Raw genomic sequence first — 21,502 nt, 5'->3', positions numbered from 1 at the left:
CATACTGTATTGTTGTGATTTGACTGGCACCACACACACTTTCATACTGTATTGTTGTGATTTGACTGGCACCACACACACTTTCACACTGTATTGTTGTGATTTGACTGGCACCACACACACTTTCATACTGTATTGTTGTGATTTGGTACTATACTGGCACCACACACACTTTCATATTGTCAGGTTAGGTAGTGATTTGGTACTGGCAGATAAACACAGTGAATTTAGAGGCCCCATACACCTGTGACAGCTACCCACTCACACTGAGGCATTTGGTTTTAATGCATCATTGGTAAGAGATGCACACTATAGTGTCAGAATGTCACTGACTTCAAATGTTTTATCTACATCTGTATTTATTTAATTATTTATTTTTTGATGTATTTATAAATGCCCGTGGTACACATGGCATTTGTTTGCAAGAAATGTGGCCTACAATTATAGCTTGATTGATTGGTCGCTGTGTACACACACACACACACACACACACACACACACACACACACACACACACACACACACACACACACACACACACACACACACACACACACACACACACACACACACACACACACACAGAGAGAGAGGGAGACAGAGAGAGAAAGATGAACCTTATCATGCCAAGAAAGACATTTTGAATTTGAGAGAGAGAGAGAGAGAGAGAGAGAGAGAGAGATAGAGAGTGAGAGAGAGAGAGAGAGAGAGAGAGAGAGGCCAACCAAGTATACCTTCAATATCTCCCTGGTGTGTTGGTGGGGTGGGGCTATGGTGGTCGGTGCGTGGTACCACCGTACGCTCGGACGGGGCGTGCTACGTTCCTCCCGCACCGCACCGGCGTGTCCACGCATTTTCCACGCGCGGTGTCATTCCTGAACACGCAATCAGGTGTCGCGCTTCTATCACGCTACCGGTGGCGACGCCACCCCCCATCCCCTGGCATCGAGGCGGTTGTTAATTATTTATTTGTTGTCATGGGGCGAAATAGTGGATGAAATGTATAGAAGCGAGTGACGTATGCGTATGGCTGTGTGGGCGTGGGGGGAAATGTCAGCGTGCGCGAGAGGAGAGAGAAACCCGCTGGAGCTCGAGCCCGCCACAAATCAGGAAATTGAGTCGCTGTTTGTTGAAGCAGGCAGGCTGGAGGCACTACTAGGCAGGCAGAAGGTAGGACTGTTTGATGCACAAACTTTTGAATGGAGCCTGGTTTAGTTTAGCAGACACTGACAGCTCGGCAGCATCTCACAGTGCATGAGGTGTCCGTGTCCCTGCTCTCCTGCCTGCCTGCCGAAGCCCAGCCTCCCTCCTCCCACTCCCCGGCTCCCTCCCTGCCTGCCCTGGACGTCAAGCACATTTGGCAGCTGAACATCAGCCGACTCTTCACCGCTGACTGGACCTCCATTTGAAGTAAGTTAATGGCAACTTCAACCCGGTCAATTTGTAAACTCTGACAGGCGGTTAGGCGCCGTGCTACACAGATGACACGTCCCGACATTCGTGTTTTTATCCGCTATAAAACGGTGCTGCAACTACCGCTGGGCGTCTACATCTGGCTCACTATGAGCTAACGTTACAGCACACAGTCTCATATCAAACCCGGCGAGCTGGCGTGTTTCGGCTGCCAGCAACAGCACGGTGAGCCCGGCTGCCTGCATGACACCTCCAGCCTCTGGCGGACACGGATAGCCTGCCAAGAGGAAGTATCACGATGAGGTATGCGGCACGATAACAATGTGATCTGTGATGTAATATTCAGCTAACTCGTCCTCCTGTTATCTGAGCCGATACCGAGGCTCATGCCCAGATATACCCCGGATACGAGGCCAGTGGCGGGATGTGAACCACCACCACACTCATCCGGTGGCACCACACTGTGCTCGGACGGCTCCATAACACGGTGAACACACGGGAAATGACAGTTGCTGCTTATCAACACACTTGGCAGCCGCCTGAGCAGTGCAAGGCAAGGGCATCCCATCCGCCCGCTGCGGCTGTGTTGTGGGATGCTGGCTGCTGCAGCGGACGGCCCCACGCAGGCATGCACATCGCCCTGGGGTGTGGTTGACACTGACAGACAGACAGAGCAGCAGTGTAAAAACACCTCTCATTACAGTCATCTCCCATGCAGCCCCGGTCGATTTGACAGCTCACTGGAGAGCTGGTCGCCTTGCCTCCTACACCACAACCCCCCCCCCCTCTCTCCTATCCCCTGCATATCCCTCTTTACTACTATGCATCCTCCTCCTCCTCCTCCTCCTCCTCCTCCATGCATGCTCTCTTGTCATAACAGCTCTCTGACAGGCTTGTAAATCTGCCCCGGTGGACAGCCAACATGTGTTGCATAGTAGAGTACTACTATTTAGTACTAGTATAGAGTACTACTGTGCCTGATCAGCCTGTCGGGGGCATACTTTGGGGGAGGGGGGGGGGGGGGGGGTGTGATGCATGCTGTGGTGCTTGTTGTAGTAGGGCAATGTGCTGAGTGTTAACTGCAGGCAAATGGATTGGGTTGAACTCTTAACTGCAGTAATCTTACCCAGTGATTCTCAACAGTTTTCGTATTAAGGACCTAATTCAGTCCACATTAGAGTCACACAGATGGATCCCCATTTGGTGAGATTTTGTCTCTCTGACCCAAATGAGAATATTTGTTTCATTGTCACAGTCAGACATGATTTTGCCCAGAACTCCATGACATCTGGACCTGCAATATATCTATATTGCAGGTAGAGAGATAACAGATAAACTATGAGCAAAACAAAACAATCATTCTTCTACATTCTCTAATTGTGTTCAGTTCTTGTAAATGAAATAATGCCAAAGTTTAGCAAGTCTTCAGTTTGCTGGGGACGCCCTGGAACACAGTCAAGGACCACTGGTGGTCCCCGGACCGCACGTTGAGAACCACTGTTGGATATCACAACAAAACGACTGTATGAATCCCCATAGGGATAAGGAGACAGCAATAGCATAAAGTACAGTAAGGTCACTATAACATAGGCCTGTCATTTCTAATGTTATTTCTGTGCTTCAAAGCCAAATGACCTCACCTGTGTACCTCAGCTGAACGTATTAATTTACCCTGACCTCAACCTGTCAAAGTGCCCTACAGTACAGTACAGTACACGGATGCCCACAGTCATTGGGATTTCTGTTCCAGTCTCCGTTTCCCTCTCTCTTTCCTCCCCCCACTCTTTCTCTGTAACTTCATCTATCACATTTATTCTTAATTTATAATCCCATCTCTCCCATCCACTCTGCTGCCTTCCTCAGTCAAACGCTTTGAGTGCCAGGCTGCTAGCAGCAGGCTAATCCCAGTGGTCTAGCCTCTAGTCTATACCCACATGTGCATGCCTCTCATAGGCATCGTCACACTGCTTTTAACGCTTTCCTCAAGACATGAAAGGGCCTAGTTCTTGTATTTGTGTGTGTGTGTGTGTGTGTGTGTGTGTGTGTGTGTGTGTACTGCCACACTGTATGTTTAACTGTTTGTTTAAGCCAGAGGCCTACAGGACTGATGTGCTGTAGAAGGGCAGGGTTAATCACATTTACTGACTGCAGTATCATGTCTTTGTGAAGGAGAGGTGGCTGATTCAGCGCACGCGCAGACACACACACACACACACACACACACACACACACACACACACACACACACACACACACACACACACGCACACACACACACACACACACACACACACACACACACACACACACACACACACACACACACACACACACAGTCACACAGTCACACAGTCTCACACACACTCAGATGCTCACACAAACATCCATATACGCAGAAACCACAGTTACACGCCAGCAATGATTGACCACATTTTCCTTGGTATAAATCTAGACCTACATGTATATCAGGAATGTAGCATTGATACTACATCATTTGGAAATGTTTCTCAAATTGAATGGAACATTTGCAACTGAGTAAGTGGTGTGTGTGTGTGTGTGTGTGAGAGAGAGAGAGAGAGAGAGAGAGAGAGAGAGAGTTATAGAGATACTTTTTGTTTAGAGATAATTTTTGTTTATTTAGGGTCAGCAAATTGTAGTCATTCTACTTGTGTCAACTAAACCTGTTTTTAGGTCACATACGCCACTAGCGTTGCACTTGGCTGAGTTAGCCAGCTCAATGGGATCTTTAGAGTGTCTTTGGACTGGAGTGTCAGCTCTTGGATGTGTGTGCATGCGCACGCGTGTGTGTGTGTGTGTATGTGTAGTCTGGAGTGCAGCCAGACCAGTTCTGTCAGTGTACAGTACAGTACACTGCTGATTCTTTGCATCGCTGATGCTCTGACTTGGCGGCTAGAAAGATAATGTAATGTAACTGTGTGTGTGTGCGTGTGTGTGTGTGTGTGTGTGTGTGTGTGTGTGTGTGTGTGTGTGTGAGAGTGAGTGAGTGAGTGTGTGTCTGGTATGTCCACGTGGAGGCTTTGTGATTACAGTATGCAGACTGCAGAGTGTCTGTCTCTCTGTCAGTCTGCACCCCCGGGCCCCGCCCCTCTGTTTATTTTGAACCCAGACAGGGAAGTAAGTAGTCTTTGTTTGAGCAGGCATTTGTAGCTCTTTTATGTATTTATTGGAGCATGTGTGCTGCACTGAAGTAACTTCTGGTTGATGTTTAACACTCAGTTTGTGTGTGTCTGTGTCTGTGTGTGTGTGCGCGCGCATGCGTGTGTGTCTGTCTGTGTGACTGTGTGTGTGTGGTCTCCTCCCTAGCTTGAAGGAGGTCCATCTGTGTTTAGGTAATAAGCTCCTGACTATTGTAAAGAAGACATCTGTCCACCTTCCACTTAAGCATTTTGTCATACTTAATTTATAACAAAGAATAATTTTGCACTAAAGGAATTAAAGAAATAGTTACCACCAGTTATTATTATAATAAAGTTATTATTTTGTTTCTCCTCATTATTGTGTATTGATGCTCCATCCCTGGTAATTTTTAGTAAAAACATAAAAGACTTAATTTTTGATTGGCCCAGAACGGGCTGGCAAAGAAACATGGAATGTTCTTCTAGCCCTGAGTGTTGAGCAGCAGCGGCAGCAGTCCAGATCCAGCTTAACTCTTATAGTCACCTGTCCTGTCTCTTGATAATAATGCACTGAGGATAGGTTTATTGCATTAATGCAAATACTCTTGTCTTGTCGACATACTTGATAGTGTATGCAAAAAGTCTGGTAAGATAAAAATGGGCTGAAGTGGTGAAAAGCATGGGTTTTGCCAAGCAGGCACAAGAGACCATATGATGACATTAATTTATATAATATTTTTGTCTGTTCTGTACTTTGTGTTTGTAAGTTATGCTGCAAAGTCACAGATAGACAAAGTGCATAAAGATGTCAGCATGGATTAAGTTGGCAACAGTCACTCTATTTAGCCAATGCCACAGCAATGCACCGGTATTATCTGACCTGGCAAGAGCAAACATTGAAATGTAAGGCTATGAAAAAGCAATGGCTTCATTACCAGCTACTGTAGTAACTAGTAAGCCACCATCTTTTTGTCCCGGGTCCCTTATGTCCAGCCGTGAAAATAGTCTCTTAGCGTATGAAAAGGCTACTTTATGCACCTGTTTTAAGAATGTATTCTTGGTTCTCTAAGCTTAGCTTATTACAATAATCACACATTAGTATCACATGCTCTATTTTAACCATTTGACGAGAAGGCAAACCTAAATAAGTCTATACTTCTCAGTAAAAACATGGCCAGCTGTAAGTCTATACTGCTCAGTGAAAACATGGCCAGCTGTAAGTCTATAGACGGTTTTCACCAGAGCGCAATCCCACAGCACTTCCTTTTTCTCAGCATTCGGCAAACTGCAGAAATATTCACTCGACATCGTTACTTTTGTTTCCGCCGCTCAGCTGTATAGACAGTTTTCACGGAATGGTCAGTCCTGCACTTGAATGTTTTATTTTTCTTTTATGTCCATTGCAAACACTGCAACAGGAAGTGAGCGGGGGTTCAATTTTGAATGTTTTTGTTGTCAAATTAAAACCGTCTATACTGCTCAGTGAAAACATGGCCAGCTGTAAGTCTATACTGCTCAGTGAAAACATGGCCAGCTGTAAGTCTATACTGCTCAGTGAAAACATGGCCAGCTGTAAGTCTATACTACTCAGTGAAAACATGGCCAGCTGTAAGTCTGTACTGCTCAGTGAAAACATGGCCAGCTGTAAAGGTGCGTTCACACCGACCTATTAAAGTTTTTCGCTGGCATCGAGTTTACATACAAATTCAATGCAAACGAGCGATTGAGTGTATATTCGCCCGGGAGAATATAGGGCGAAAATTCGCTCGTCGCCCGAGATGAAATATCCCAACTCGAGCGAAATTACGCTGGCAAAAGTTGCTGCCCAACGCTGATTGGCTGCCGTGTGAGTCAAGGATCACACTGGCTTGGAACAAACCGCTGGTTTATTAGTGTGGCAACAAATCGCATTGACAGGCTGACAGCTGACATGAAGTGAAGTCTGTACTACCGGTATAGATACGCAAGCTCGCGTTAGGAGCACGCTGATAGGCTTAGTTTGTAAACAACTACGGTGGCTCGTAGTGGACAAACATCATGACATTGCGTTTTCATCCTGTCTAACGTTAGCCAGATCAATTCTTGTGCCTGTTGACGAGCGATTTAAACACAGCGACAGAGCGATTCCAAACAGTTGAATCGAGCGACAGGGAGAAAAATAAATATCTCGGTGTGAACACAGCTTAAGTCTACTGCTCAGTGAAAAGGGGAAGCAGTTCTGAAATCACCTGTTTGTCGTGATGCTTTGTTCAGCCTGTTTAGAAAGGCTCAGTCCTGGGCCCCTTACTTTTCCTTCTCTATATCAGATCTCTTGCCTATGTGATCTCTTCTCATGGCTTTTCTTATCACTGCTATGCTGATGACACCCAGCTTTTCCTTTCTTTCCCCCCCTCTGACACTCAAATCGAGGCTCGCATCTCTGCATGCCTCAAAGACATTGGCGACTGGATGTCTGCCCACCACCTCAAGCTCAACCTTGGTAAGACCGAGCTACTCTTCCTCCCAGGAAAAGACTGCCCTCTTGCAGATCTCTCCATCTCCATTGACAACACCACTGTACTCCCCTCCCAAACAGCCAAGAATCTCGGGGTGATCCTTGACAACCAGCTGTCTTGCTCTTCCAACATAGCTGCTACAGCGCGCTCCTGTAGGTTCTCTCTCTACAACATCCTTTCTCACAAGAGAAGCGACTCAACTCCTGGTCCAGTCTCTTGTCTCCTCCCGCCTGGACTACTGCAACGTGCTTCTGGCCGGCCTACCTGCCACCGACATCCGACCGCTCCAGCTCATTCAGAACGCTGCAGCCCGTCTGATATTCAATAGGGATGGGCATTTCTAGCAAAAACACTATTCGAAATTCGCTGGCCAAATTCGAATTCAAATTCGAATTTAATTCGAAATTCGAAAATAAAATAAAAAATGTAAAAAAAAAAAAAAATGATTTTTTTTTTTTTTTTTTATGTATTTTTTTTTTTTTTTTTTTTTTTTTGTGAGTGAAATGTTGCATTGTCTCCCCTGATTCTAAGTCTACGGCTTTATTAATTAATATAAAAAGCTTCTGCTGTGGATTTTTAGCTCAAACAAGCATTGCACCACTGAAGTAAAGAACATGTTACATGACATTGACATTTTCGAAAATAAAAAACAGTTTTGACAATCATGAGTGGTTCATTAAATATTTAGTAGGCTCAGGTCTGAGTGCCAAAGGGGTGCCAAAGTCACCCCCTCTCCCTCTTCATGGGATTTCATCCGCCATTCATTTTTCCATAAACCTTGCTTAAAATGCTTATAAAAATTGTTTTACTTGCTCAAACCAAGCGATTTGACTATACTTAGAATCGGGGGAGACAATGCAACATTTCACTCAAAAAAAAAAAAAAAAAAAAAAAATTTTTTTTTTTTTTTTTTTTCGAATTTCGAATTTCAATAATAAAAGTCGACCTTGATAATAACAACGATTATTCGAAAATTCGAAATTCGATGCCCATCCCTAATATTCAACCAACCCAAATTCTCTCACGTCACTCCCCTCTTCCAGGAGCTCCACTGGCTTCCCATCTCGGCCCGCATCAAATTCAAGACACTGGTACTGGCCTACAGGGCAGTTCACCAGACAGCTCCCCAGTACCTGCAATCCATGGTCAGGTTCCAAACCTCTCACCGCTCCCTTCGCTCCTCCACCAGTGCAGGTCGCCTCGCCCCTCCTTCGCTACGGGGGCTCAAAAGTCGCTCATCCCGATCTCGACTCTTCTCGTCCCTGGCACCTCAATGGTGGAACGAGCTTCCACCTTCGGTCAGGACTGCTGAATCACTGCCGATCTTTCGGAAAAGACTAAAGACACACCTTTTCAGGCTCCATCTGGGCCCTTCTTGATCTAACCTCGTCTCTCTCTTTCCTTATATAAAAAAAAAAAAAAAAAAAAAAAAAAAAAAAAAACCCTAACCAACCTTGTACCACTAACCTAAACTTGTACCACTGTTCCTTCAGAAGCTGTAGTTGTCATAGACTGTGCTCCATAGTTGATTGTTCTATTGCAGACAGAAAAATGTGTTATTGTAAGTCGCTTTGGATAAAAGCGTCTGCCAAATGACGTAATGTAATGTAATGTAATGTAGAAAGGATCAAGTTATGCAATGGCAGCTAAGCCTGGGTAGGTTTTAGGCCACGCCTCCTGTATGTTGTGCCTGAGTGTGTGTGTGAACTAAACTTGTGTTGTTATGCTGTGGTATTGGTTTATGGGTGTGTTGCACTTTTGGGTACTTTTTTCAGGGCGGGCCAAAAGTTTGAAGTCCATTTCTCAAGTAGGAATTAATTAAACTCCCCGGCGGCTACAAAATGTTATCATCATCTCTCTTTTTCTTCCTTTTCTTTGCTGTAGTCACCTTCTAGTGATTTCGCTCCATTGTTTGATTAAGAAAATTGTCTCAGCATTTGAATTGGCCTCGAAGGCGCACTTCTGTCTCTCGCACCATCTCCCACTGTAAAGTATGACATGTGAAACTATTTGACGAGTCGTCATAGTGTATGAATTATTCACTTTAAGAATAAGAATGTGGAAGATTGTCATCTAAATCTGGAGGATAGCAGGGTGATATAATGATGTGAGCGGTCAGTTTAGTCTGTCAAAGGTTTTGCTTGCACCCTGAGCTGAGGCCTCCCAGCAGAATAGAAGCTGAAGTGTTTATACCTGGAGTGGATTAATTAACGTTAGCTCTGTGAACATTAAAGGTACTTGTTAGCTTCTCAATGCCCCCATAAAACCTCCCGTCTTCCCCTAATAACATTCCTGGTTTTCCATGGACCATAAACTTCCAGAGTTGGCTCCTGGTTCCTGGCATGGGAACATGTGGCTCCAGAATGCTTTGTGGGAGCTGGGTGTGTTTGATGTGTCACCCTGAAGCTGGAATGATGCTAAACGTATAGACTGTCGCACGTTAATGATGCTAAACGTATAGACTATCGCACGTTAATGATGCTAAACGTATAGACTGTCGCACGTTAATGAGAGACACAGGATCCTGATGAGAAAACCTTTTGAGCTTTTATGCTCTGCGCCAGTTTCTGCTCGCGGAAGTGACCGTTATTTTTTAAAACTCCACTTTGTCAATAGAGAGCCCCAGGAACGAGTCCGGAAATCATCGATGCTAACAGCCCTGATTCTTCACAGTTTTCGCCTATGGGAGTTTTGAATGGGTTTTTGGCGCGATGCTTCTAATAATCTCTCTGGGCAACGCTGGCTTAATCAAACGCGAACCAGTGTTTAGTAACATCATCTTCACACATGAAGACCACTTTTATGAGTTTTGAAGCTTTTATTTGCCGTTAAAAGGGTGGCTAGCTAGCAAACGGCTAAATGAGACTACAATGTCGACGCGGATATTATACGTCATCACGAGTGAACGCGGAAATTCTTTCTCTCGCGCCTTCGTGTCGACGCCTATGCGACACTGTGTGTAGTTCTGGATTAGTTTAGCATGAGCTTTTTACCTCTAGGGCTCGCAGTTACGCTTCAAAACTCATGAAAGTGGTCCTCATGTGTGAAGATTATCCCGCTGAACCTTGGTTCGCGTTTGATTAAACTTGCGTTGCCCACAGACATTATTTGAAGCATCGCGCCAAAAACCCATTCAAAAATCCCATAGACAGAAACAGTGAAGAACCAGGAAGTTCGGGACTTCCGCATTCAGCCTACAAAAATACGTCATCCCTGGGGCTCTCTATTTCCACGTAGTTAGAACAGTTGGAGTGTGCACACCGACCAGGTGAAAACGTGCCACACGGGAGCCTCGCGGAGGAGCGTGTCTGTGATTTTCGACGTCACTTGGCCGCATGGACACCTGCGGTCCTCGCGGATGCGTCAGGTATAATTCAAACTTTAGAGTGTGTGTGTGTGTGTGCATGTGTGTGCGTGCGCCCATTTGTATACTAGTGTCAGGCAACAATTGCCCTCTTTCAGGAATCTTTTCATCATGTCAAATGATGTGATGTACAGTATGTTACGGACCAAGAGTCCTGCTCTGATACAAGCCTCCTCTGACAGCTGTATTATAGAAATGATTGACATTTATTAGGCCCCTCTTACTTGTCCAGTGATAAGTGGTTTTTATACTAAGCCCAGATGTTGGTAGGATGAGCGTCCACGCCTCCTCCCTCCCATCTGTCATCCTTCTCCTTGGATTTGGCTTGGCTGCACCTGGTTTCCCATATGAAACAGGCACGCATAAACATGCAGAGGGCTAGAGGGGGGGCAAACAAATCAACAGAATTCATGTTTTTCTGTACGTTTGTCAATTCAGTTAGTTTGTACATTTCATGTACTCCTCATGCTCGTGAGCCAAGTTCAAATTTGGCCTACAGGCTACACTGTGCGTGAATGTGTTTTGTTCTTGTGAATCAGTGCTGACACCTTTTTGTGTTGCTGTGAATAGATGTCAGGCTGCATCTGTCCCTAGTTGTGCTCTCTAGGACTCTGGGAGAATGTGTGCTTGTGTCTGTGCTTTCTCAGTGAATGATCTCTGTCTCAGCCTCTCTCTCTCTCTCTCTCTCTCCTTCTCTATGTGAATGATCTCTGTCTCAGCCTCTCAGTGTAGGCCACAGTGGGGGGAGAGGGGTGGAGGGGATTTTCTCTGGTTGAGGTCTGCGTGTTTCCCCCCCTCCGCCTCTTTCTACTTTTCTCCCTACTTCTCTTTCATGATCCTCTACCAGCCTCTCTCTCTCTCTCTCTCTCTCTCTCTCTCTCTCTCTCTGTCTCTCTCTCTCTCTCTCTCTCTCTCTCTCTCTCTCTCTCTCTCTGTCTCTCTCTGTCTCTCTCTCTCTCTCTCTCTCTCTTCCTCTCCCACCCCCCATTTACACTCATGCTTGATCTGTAAGCCTCCATGTGGTATAGAGCTTCGTTGCCCCCCGGCGTTAGTGCATTTCTGTCTCTCAGTCAACCTCGACTCAGAGATGGCAGCCAGATAACGGAATCCTGCGCATGTTTTTCAAATGAGGAACGTGCATAATGCCTGCTTTTGAAATGTGTAACTAACTAACCACCGTACGACGTGCGTGTTTGTGTACGTGTGTTTGCACATCGTACTGTACAGGCTCTTTCCTCCTTCCCATCGTCCTTTGCTGTGGGAGGAATGGACTTTTGCGAGCAAGGGTTGCCTTGGTAACTATTGCCGCCATCTGTGTAACATGTACGAATGCCTGTGTGTGTGTGTGTGGGAAAAGATGGAGGTGCCTGTGGTCTTAAAGCTTCATCTCCCTCATCCTTGCATTATTTATTTAGGCCCAATAGTCAGCAGAAAGACTGCAAGGTTACTGGGTTACAATTAATCCCAGGAAGAGACGAGCGGAATCCACTTCCAGCTTGGTGAACGTCTCTCATGGCATCAACCTCCTTGCCACAACCAAAACTATATAAACAAACATAGACTACAACAGCCTTGCTTCAATGGAAAAGAGAGAGAGGGCTGGAGGAGATTAAACGAATTATTAATTGAAATTCTTCAGTTTACTTTGAGTATATTCGTCTCAGTTTGTGCATTTGTTTGGGTTGGATTGTTTCCCTTTTAGGTTAATTTAATTCAGCGGGTGCATATAAAAATGATGTGGTCTCTGCTTTTACACCATTTTCTATACCCAGTAAAATCATTCCAACTCCACGCTTTCCAGTACGTCTACAGAGGAAAAGGTGGAGCTGAACGCTGGGGGTGTGTTGCACTGATGGATGCAGCAGGAGGATCGAATGACAGTAATTTAGGCGGCTGCCATCTTTACGTACCTGGTGCATCGTGCCAGACCAAATCAATCCATCTCAGAGATGTAAATCCACTCAGGTTGTGAAGGGAGAGGAAGGGAATAGAGAAGGCTCAGAGATGGATGAGCAGATCAGAAATTAATTAATGAGAGTATCTAAGAGCTTAAAGCATTTTCTCGAGACTTCTCTGGGACTCAAACTGTACTGTTGGAACTCCATTGGTAGAGAGCCATTGACAGTACAGAGAGCCATTGCTCAGGACTTTCACGATTACTGGATGGGACGATATATCGGAATTCAATACATTTCACTTCGCAATACAAAAATGTGACGTGAATATTACTAGCTACATTTGATTCTGCTGTGGTAATCGCAACTGAGACAGCTATGACCAGCAGCGCTAGATCAGTGCTTCCAGAAGGTCCAGAACAGTAGAGGTAGGTAGGAGGTCTCTGGGTGGAGGGATGTAGGGAATCACTAGGAAAGGGTGAATGTATGAGTCCACAGAAAGAGAGATGTGTGGAAGGAGAAGATGGAGAGAGGCTGGAGAGTGACCCAAACTCCTGTGGACAGACACATTGTCATGCACTGTGGAGCCTCTAAGCACAGTCCAGGGAATGGAGTAGGATTATGATGAATGACCAGTGAGCTGCCAGAGCTGGATCTGTGTGTGAGAGAGAGACAGACAGACAGAGGAGCTGGATCTGTCTGTGAGAGAGAGACAGACAGAGGAGCTGGATCTGTGTGTGAGAGACAGACAGAGGAGATTGTAGAATGTTAGTCCCAAAAATAGTCTGTTTTCCCCAGGCTAAGTTGCTTTGGCCCTGAGTATTGTGCAGAAGTGTTATGCTGAGTGTCGTTTGGTCTAACCTACTTTTTAACACTGACTCACCCTTTTTCCAACCTTTCCCTTCTTGTTTCCGTTCTCTGTTTGTCTGTCTCTCTCCCTCTCTCTCCCTCTCTCCCTCCCTCATAGAACTCTCAGCACCCTCCAGCCATGATGTAGACTTGACGACAACAATGATGATGATGATGATGTGCGGGGTCAGCCGTGCAGGGAGGAAGAGCAGCGTCTGACTCTCTCCTCCGTTTCCCCCAAAGCGACGCCACTCTATGTCCGTCCTGACTGGGCGGCCAGAGTGCTATGTCATCGACCACACCCCCGTCGGCCCCGCCCCTTAAGAAGGGAAGGAAGCCGGAGAAATCGGAGGCGATGGCCGACTCGGTGCAGGCCACCAACGAGGAGCTGAGGAGCAAGCTCATGGACGTCCAGATAGAACTCCAGCAGGAGCGGGGCAAGGTGAGGAGGAGGAGAGAGGAGGGGCTGGACATTGGGGCTGATAGTTTTGGTAGAGAAGTAGAAATTGCTCACAGAGGAACAGCTAATATGTCTCGATGTGCACGTCCCCCCAGGTAGCAATGGTAATAATCACGATATTAATAATAGCTTGAATGAGAAGTGTTGTTTTTGCTTTAGAAGTTGCTCCTTGTGTTTTTGAATCCTGGGGAAATGTTTGCCCTTGCTGGTTGTTAATGTATGGCACTGCTAGCACTGCCAGGGTTAGTGGTTCAATTCCCACTGGGTCCACTACCACTATGCTAAAAAATGTATGCACTTGGGGTCTTTTTATTAATAGACACGACTAGTCCGGATGTCCGGATAGAGGAAGGGGGTATAATTATATCAAAAAAGCTTGATTTAACACTGACAGCTAGTTTATTACTCATCACTAGAGCACATACCTCCGCCAACACTATACAATTGTCAAGATGTGCCAGTTCCACATGTTGGATTTTCACCAAAGGTTAGTAATTCCATCCATGCCTGGTTACCAACTTGTGTCTCATCAGGGGATGATGTACACATTTGGACTGGACTTGAAATAGGAGTTCTAGCCTGTTTTAAGCATTTTTGATCATTATTGCAACTCCATGTGGCCAATCAGCTATATCTGTTCAATGGCAATTAGAGCTGCCCTTCTACCGCTGGACCACGCTTTGGAAAAACCGTCAGGGTGGTTATCTCTCAACTGGAAAAGAGCTCTCCAGTGCCGCCATGTTGCTTCATTTGGCCAATAATGGAGGGTTTGACTCTTCTTCTGTCTGCCCGAGGCCGAGGCCCCCTCCAGGTTCCTGCCATTATTATTTTGCCTACTAAGGGTTTTCTCTGGGAGTTTTTCCTTGTGTGCATTAGAGTGACTCTGTGCATACGTTTGTTCAATTCTGTTCATTGCATGTGTTTAGTTAGATTTAGTTAGATCTAGATTTAGTTGGCTCTAGCTGAACACATTTAGTCCTTAGACATGTTTGTGATTTCGGGCTATATGAATCAACAAACCTGAACTTGCTGATAAACACACAAAAGTTTGATAATGATGTTATGTAAATCTGTTCACAAGTTATACATTTTTGTGAGGAGCCACACTCACCATCACATCCCCCTTTGGCCAATTATTGATATCACAAATTAATCAGTTCTTCCTTGTCCCATGTCCAACCTTTCCACAAAGTTTTGTGCACATCTTTTAGATGTCCCGCTGCCAGACACACAGACAGATGGAATGGAACAAATACATAACCCCCCCGCCCAACTCTGTTGGCAGCGCTAATTAGGGTTGGACAATTTGGATGAAATTGTCAAATGAAAATGTCCCTGCCAATTTCTTGCTAATTTAAATTACCTTGATCTGTGGTCATTTAAATGTGTATAAAACACTCAAATGGGGCCAAAAAAATTGCTCAAGTTGATTTTAAATTTATTCAAGCCTGCACACAAGATAGCCTTAACACTGTGCTACACACTGTCTGGGTGAATGGATGAATACATCGGGGACCGGTGATATATAATATGATAATGGTTGCTTGACAGGAGGATGTATACCATTGCCCAACCCTATAGACACTCCTCTGCGTCTCTCTGCCAGGTGTGTAAGCTTCGCGAGCGGCTCCAGGAGCAGCGGCAGGCTCGGGAGCTGGAGCAGCACAAGCACGCCGTGGCGCTCACCGACCTGCGGGCCAAACTGCACGAGGAGAAGCTGCGCGAGCTGGCGGCCGGCCGCGAGGGCCTGGCGAGGCAGCACGAGGTGGAGCTGGCCCGGGCCATCAAGATCCGCGACGGAGAGGTGCAGAGGCTCCAGGGGCTGGTGAACGCACTGAGGGACGGGGCGGCTGACAAGCTGAAGAACGCCCTGCTGGGAGAGGCCCGGGAGGAGGCCAGGAGGGCTTTCGATGGGGAGAGGCTAAAGCTACAACAGGAGGTGGGTGGGCTGTAACATCATCAACACAAGTCGACGGGGTTGAACACTTTTTCAATGCACCGTACAGTATGTGGTTCTTGGATGACAAGCTTCACATGTTTTCTTTCTGTAAACAAAGTTACACACACACACACACACACACACACACACACGCATGAGCATGTGTGTGGGACTGTTGATGTGGGACTGTGAAAACCTTGGTAAAAAACAGGAAGCGCTATGGGAAAGCACTTGCTGCCAGGCTATTGTTTCACTGTCGCCTTTTCAGACAAACAGGGCATCTATTGTTTGATGGCATTCAACTTATGTTTACATCTGTGTGCACATGGCTCTCTTTGTTGTGTGTGTGTGTGTGTGTGTGCGTGCGTGTGTGTGTGTGTGTTCTTTCTCAGGTCCAGGAGCAGAAGACAGCCAGGAAACAGGCTGAGGAGGCGCTGGCCAACGCACTGCAAGCAGACAAGGCCAAAGCAGCCGACCTACGCACAGCCTACCAGCAGCACCAGGATGAGGTGCATCGCATCAAGCGGGACTGTGAGAGAGACATCCGCCGAGTGGTGAGACCAGAGTGTACAGCCACAGTTAAAGACAGTGACCTCTGATAGTGAGTCTGCAGACTCAAACATCAGCTAGCAGGAAGGGCACCTGCAACAGGAGACTGGAGGAAACATCTACTGTGTCAAGTATCTTTGATCATGCACACACACACTTTGTTTTCCTCACACTGACTTTACAGCCTCAAACAAAATCACAGAATGTGTGGTGAAGTTTAAAACTAAAAAAGAGGAGATCACTTTGTCCTTAAGGTTGCTTGACTTGTAGCAAACTCATAAATGTCTTTATGCATGCAAAACAAACTGTCCGGTTTACTTTACTGTGAAGCACCATGATGAGAATGAAACGTGAATCACAGTTGGCCATGGTTGCCATGGTGATTCCAATCCTGCAATCCTTCCGATAGAGTGGTGAGGGCGTCTCATAGTTTGTCATTTAATTTTCTACCCTCCCCCTTCATCTGAGGGCACCTCCGCACTGCAGCTGCCAGTGTCACTTGCTTTGGACTAGTGACACTTGGTAGGGAAGTGGTCGTGTCACTTGATTTGGACTGACACTTGGTAGGGAAGTGGTCGTCAGTGGATAGGGGCTGCTTTGAGATTGGGCCATATTGTCCTTCTTGCTGAAGCTGAGATCCAGCTCAGGCTTTATTTAACTGACATAGTGTGTGTGCACGTTGGAGACTAATTGCTGTACTGTCTGCCTTGGCCTGGCTTTTATCTCACTGTGTGCTTCAGCTTATCTGCAAAGATAAAGCACTATTTATATACCTACTGCAGTTACCCGGCGTTAACCACATTACATACAGTACAGTAACGACACAATAAAAGGCATTATTAATATCAAGGGATTGTTTGAGGAAGGGGAATTCTATATAGATTTAAGCTGACAGGTTATACTGTATGTATAGAACTTGGCTGATTGATAGAGGAATGCAGGAATGCAGGAAATACCAGGAGAGGAACAACCAAAGCAGGCGGGGGAAGTAGAAATGGGGACAGTTAGAGGAAGTTGCGTTAACTCACAAACAAGAAGAAAGCTTCATGACTTAATTAGAGCCGGAGAACAATATCTGTCACCAACATACAGTAAATAAGCAAGCAAGTATGCAAGTTCCTCAGCTATAGAGCACAAAGCTTGTTAGGTTGACGGTGTAAACTGAGGGAAAGAATGGAAGTCAAATGTAATGAAAGGTAAAAGCGGTTTCACACCAAGCACACATTTTTGCACATAAGTCACACAGAAATAGAATTTGTTTGATTTATACTCTGACTGGTCACACATCGAGTAAAACTTTTGTCTGACAAAAAAATTGATCAAGCTACCCCCCACCCCAAAAAAATAATCACAGAAGAAACCAATTGAATTAGTAATATTGTGACTATAGCATATATAGGATCTCACCACGTATTTTCTTTTTACTCCCCCCCCCCCCCCCCCATCATTCTGTCTCCAGATGGATGAGTTGAAGGGGAAGGACCGGGTGGTGTGTGCCCTGGAGAGGGAGCTGGGGGCACAGGCCGGCTACGCACAGAAGCTGCAGCTCCAGAAGGACGCCCTGGACGAGCAGCTGGGCCATGTCCGAGAGGCCGAGAGATACAACCACGGCAGCCCCAAGAGAGAGGTGGTGCCTGGGCTAGGGGACACGCCTGACCTGCTCAACAACCAGGTACACACACACACACACACACACACACACACACACACACACACACACACACAGACACACACACACACATGCAAAGACAGACAGACATACTCATGATGTACATGCATATACACTCAAAATGTGATCTCAGTGACTTTGACCGTGGCGTGATTGTTGGTACCAGATGGGCTGGATTCAGTATTTCTGAAACTGCTCCTGGGATTTCCATGCACAACAGTCTCAGTTTACACAGAATGGTGCGAAAAAGAAAAACATCCAGTGCGGTTTAGTTCTGTGGACAGAAACACCTTGTTGATGATGAGAGAGGTCAGTGGAGACTGACCAGACTGATTGTAGCTGACAAGAAAGGGTACAGTAGATAACCTCTTTACAACTGTGGAGAGCAGAAAAGCATCTCAGAATTCACAACACGTCCAAACTGCAGGCAGATGTCACTTTGCTAGCTGATACCCTACCCAGGATGAGTCCTCAGCAATTTATTAGGAAGAGATAGCTTTAGTCAGGGACGAACATCCATCATATTGGAGGTGGATAACAGGCTGGCATATATCAGATTTTTTGGAAAACCCAAAGTAATTAAAATATTTGAGTAATAAGCCGATACTAACTGGACCAATACATGGGTCTAAGTACTAACCCCAATAGCTTTTCAGATAGACATCATGCTGTGCACACGTATGATAACACGCATACGTACAAAACTCATTCACATTCATCCAACAATGTCTCTGCAGGTGTGCACACTTCCAATGAGACAGACATGTGCAGTACATAGATGCACCCATGGCATGGACATGACTTTGACACGCAGGCGATCAGTCACACTGCAAAATGCAAACTCATCCTCCATTCTCATTACCTCCTCCCTCTCCTCCTGTCCACCGCCCGCCCGCCTGCATGTCCTCCCTTTCTCAGTTTTGGTCTTCCTCCTCCTCCTCCCCTCTCCCCCCCGCCGTGCAGGAGGCAGAGGAGCGCGACATGAGGAGGTTCCAGCTGAAGATAGCAGAGCTCCACTCGCTCATCAGGAAGCTGGAGGACAGGAACGCACTGCTGGCCGACGAGAGGAACGAACTAGTGAGCAACACGCACGCCTATACATGGATACAAATACACATGTGTGGAAGCACACTTATACACAAACTTGTATTGTTATTCTTGCATTCCTTCTCGAAACCCTCTAACCTCGATCTTGCCATTGAGGCTAAAACTAGAAACCCCGTGTGACTAGAAGACAATGATTTAAGATTACGATCTGCCCCTCTTCCCTTCCGTTTTCCTTCCTCTGTGCAGTTGAAGCGGGTGCGAGAGGCGGAGAGCCAGATGAAGCCCCTGTTTGAGAAGAACAAGCGGCTGTCCAAGAAGAATGACGACCTCCTCCAGACGCTGCAGCGCATGGAGGAGAAACTCAAGAACCTGAGCCGAGAGAACGCCGAGATGGTGAGAGACACCCGCCATGTTTTACCCTTACTTAAGTTTAAATACTGTAGTAGAATAAAGGAGTCGATTTTTTTTAATGGAGCAGTTCAGACAAGTTCAGCTGTACTGGGTTTAATTTTTGATTTTTGTTGAGAACATGAACACTGGGAAAGCAAGACATCTAGTGGCCATGTGAGGAACAGCATGAGCAATAATTAAATACAACCATAAATACAATCATGTGGTCTCTGTCATCTCTGTTGCCCCCCCACAGAAGGAGAGGGCTTCCTCCTCGCGGCCCCAGTCACAGCACTCCCATCAGCCTGGGCTGAAGCGGCCCAGCTCACTGACGGACCTAAGCCACGCCCACGAGGAGCAGGAAGTGGAGTTTCTCAAACTGCAGGTCACCGAGCAAAGTGGCATCATCGACGAGCTCATGCAGGTCAGGATTCCACTCAACGACTCGTTAGCATGGTTTTGTTTTGTTACAGTGTACTTGGACCAATCTTCGAAAAATTCCACTGTTTCTATTTCTCGATCACCTATCAGGATTTCTTTCATGAGAGCTCAAACTGGTTTTGAAAGTCAAAGAGGACTCGCCTAAAAACAAATGGTGGCATGGATGAAGACTTGTAAAAGTAATTGTCCCTAAGTCCAAGTGGCTCCTCTCCACCTCGTCCCCACATCAAAAGCAGATTAAGGGAACCATGACCATGACATTTTCAGAGGGGATCAGTGGGCGTTCATGGAAAGAAACGGTCTGTAACTTGGCTTAATGCAATGCGGAATACTATATTGAAGTAAAACCACAACTAATAGATGTGTTAAACAGAAATCCTATGTCATTCATGGTTGTTGTATTTTTCCAGACCTTCTCTCACTCACCCACTCACCTTCATATATCTCTCTCTCTCTCTCTCTCTCTCTCTCTCTCCATTCTCCTCACCTCCTCTCATCCCCAAAATGCTAATCAGTAGCTGCTAATTCTCTCATTATGTAGCACTTCCACCCACACCCTCTCTCGTTCTGAGTATGTTGTTCACTGTGCAATCAGTAGAATTTGGAATCTTCCATAGTCCATGCTCATTTATTTAGATCTTTATTGTTTCATTTGAAGACGCAGTGAACAACATTAACACTTCCACATGTCATTCACTATTTTGATGATGGCTATTTTTTTTTTACTAAACAGTGCAACTCACAAAGTAGTATCTTAAGGGCCTGTGTCCACCTAGCGTCTTTTTCCGACATTAAACGCTGGGAGTGCGCTGGGGAGCGCTGATCCCAGCGCACAATATACAACAAGGAAGCAACGTTTAGTTCAGTGCGGTAGGAGCTTGATAGCTGACAGCTAGCAAGCTAACAACACAGGTAGGCTACGCTATTAAAAGCAGTAAGCACAACACTCACCAGAAATATTAAGTGTCTATCCAATCTCTCCCACAATTGAGCCTTTCTGTCTCTGTTGTGATAGTTTCTCCATATGATTAGTTGCCAGAAAAGGAGCACCCAACATCAGCGTCTTTCTGAAAAGTTAAATTATTCTCAGCTGGGAGCGCTGGGAGCCGGCGCACGAAAACGCCAGAGCGCTCTGAAAATAGACGCTGTGTGCAGCGCACTTTCTATAGACGTCCATGTGCGCTCGCATACGCTCTCCCCCCATTGGAAACAACTGAAAAAAGACGCTGGACCTGAGGAAAAGACGCTAGGTGGACACAGGCCCTTAGACCGTCACCTTCCCTGGTCATGCCAAGGATGTCTGAGACGCTAATGTGCTGTGTTGTCTCCTCAGGAACGTGATCGATTAGTGATCAGCAAAAAGAACAAGAGGAAACCTCTCAAACTATCTAAAGTAAGTGTAAGTGTGTGTGTGTGTATTAGTTAGTCGCTGAGCAACCACCCTGTCTGTGGTTGACTGATCATCACGTTCTGGGTTCAGGCCCGCGGGAAGTAGGGGTGCTGCAGGTGCTGCAGCACCCCCTAGATTTTTTCCAAAAAAAAAAAAAAAAAAAAATTTTTTTTTTTTTTTTTTACAAATGTAATTAAAAATATTTTGCAGTGCACTATGTTCCTTTCTTGTTTAAGAATGTTTCGGGAAATGAAAATGTAGCCTATTTAAATAGAATTATCAACAATAACAATCAAGGAAGTTACATGCTTGTAGGCTAGAGAAGAAGAAGAAGCGCGCATGCACGCACATGTTGTGTTGAACCAACCAACAACCAATACGAATTGTTTAATCTGGCAATAAAGAAATGTGAACTTGACATGCTATTTTAATAGCCTACTCAAAAATGCACCTCCCACTATACA

General features: G+C 45.9%; 2 protein-coding genes across 2 annotated transcripts in view; both read left to right on the top strand.

The window, feature by feature from the left end:
* Window positions 1–21,502, top strand: part of LOC310790427 (histone H3.2) — a gene marked incomplete at its 3' end in the record, with an annotated part of 253,276 nt that overhangs the window by 64,674 nt on the left and 167,100 nt on the right. The window lies entirely within an intron of this gene.
* Window positions 1,085–21,502, top strand: part of jakmip1 (janus kinase and microtubule interacting protein 1) — a gene marked incomplete at its 3' end in the record, with an annotated part of 31,065 nt that continues 10,647 nt past the window's right edge. Inside the window, exons 1-9 of the mRNA XM_083651634.1 lie at window positions 1,085–1,410; window positions 13,272–13,595; window positions 15,220–15,552; window positions 15,945–16,106; window positions 17,561–17,773; window positions 18,734–18,847; window positions 19,064–19,210; window positions 19,464–19,631; window positions 20,982–21,041. Coding sequence (XP_083507760.1) covers window positions 13,440–13,595; window positions 15,220–15,552; window positions 15,945–16,106; window positions 17,561–17,773; window positions 18,734–18,847; window positions 19,064–19,210; window positions 19,464–19,631; window positions 20,982–21,041 — 1,353 coding nt within the window. The 5' untranslated portion in view covers window positions 1,085–1,410; window positions 13,272–13,439. The remainder of the gene's footprint in view (window positions 1,411–13,271; window positions 13,596–15,219; window positions 15,553–15,944; window positions 16,107–17,560; window positions 17,774–18,733; window positions 18,848–19,063; window positions 19,211–19,463; window positions 19,632–20,981; window positions 21,042–21,502) is intronic.

This window comes from Poromitra crassiceps, assembly GCF_964638095.1.
Source record: "Poromitra crassiceps genome assembly, chromosome: 15".
Lineage (NCBI taxonomy): Eukaryota > Metazoa > Chordata > Actinopteri > Beryciformes > Melamphaidae > Poromitra > Poromitra crassiceps.
The sequence above is the reverse complement of the archived record's forward strand: the minus strand, read 5'-3'. Positions and strand labels throughout refer to the sequence as shown.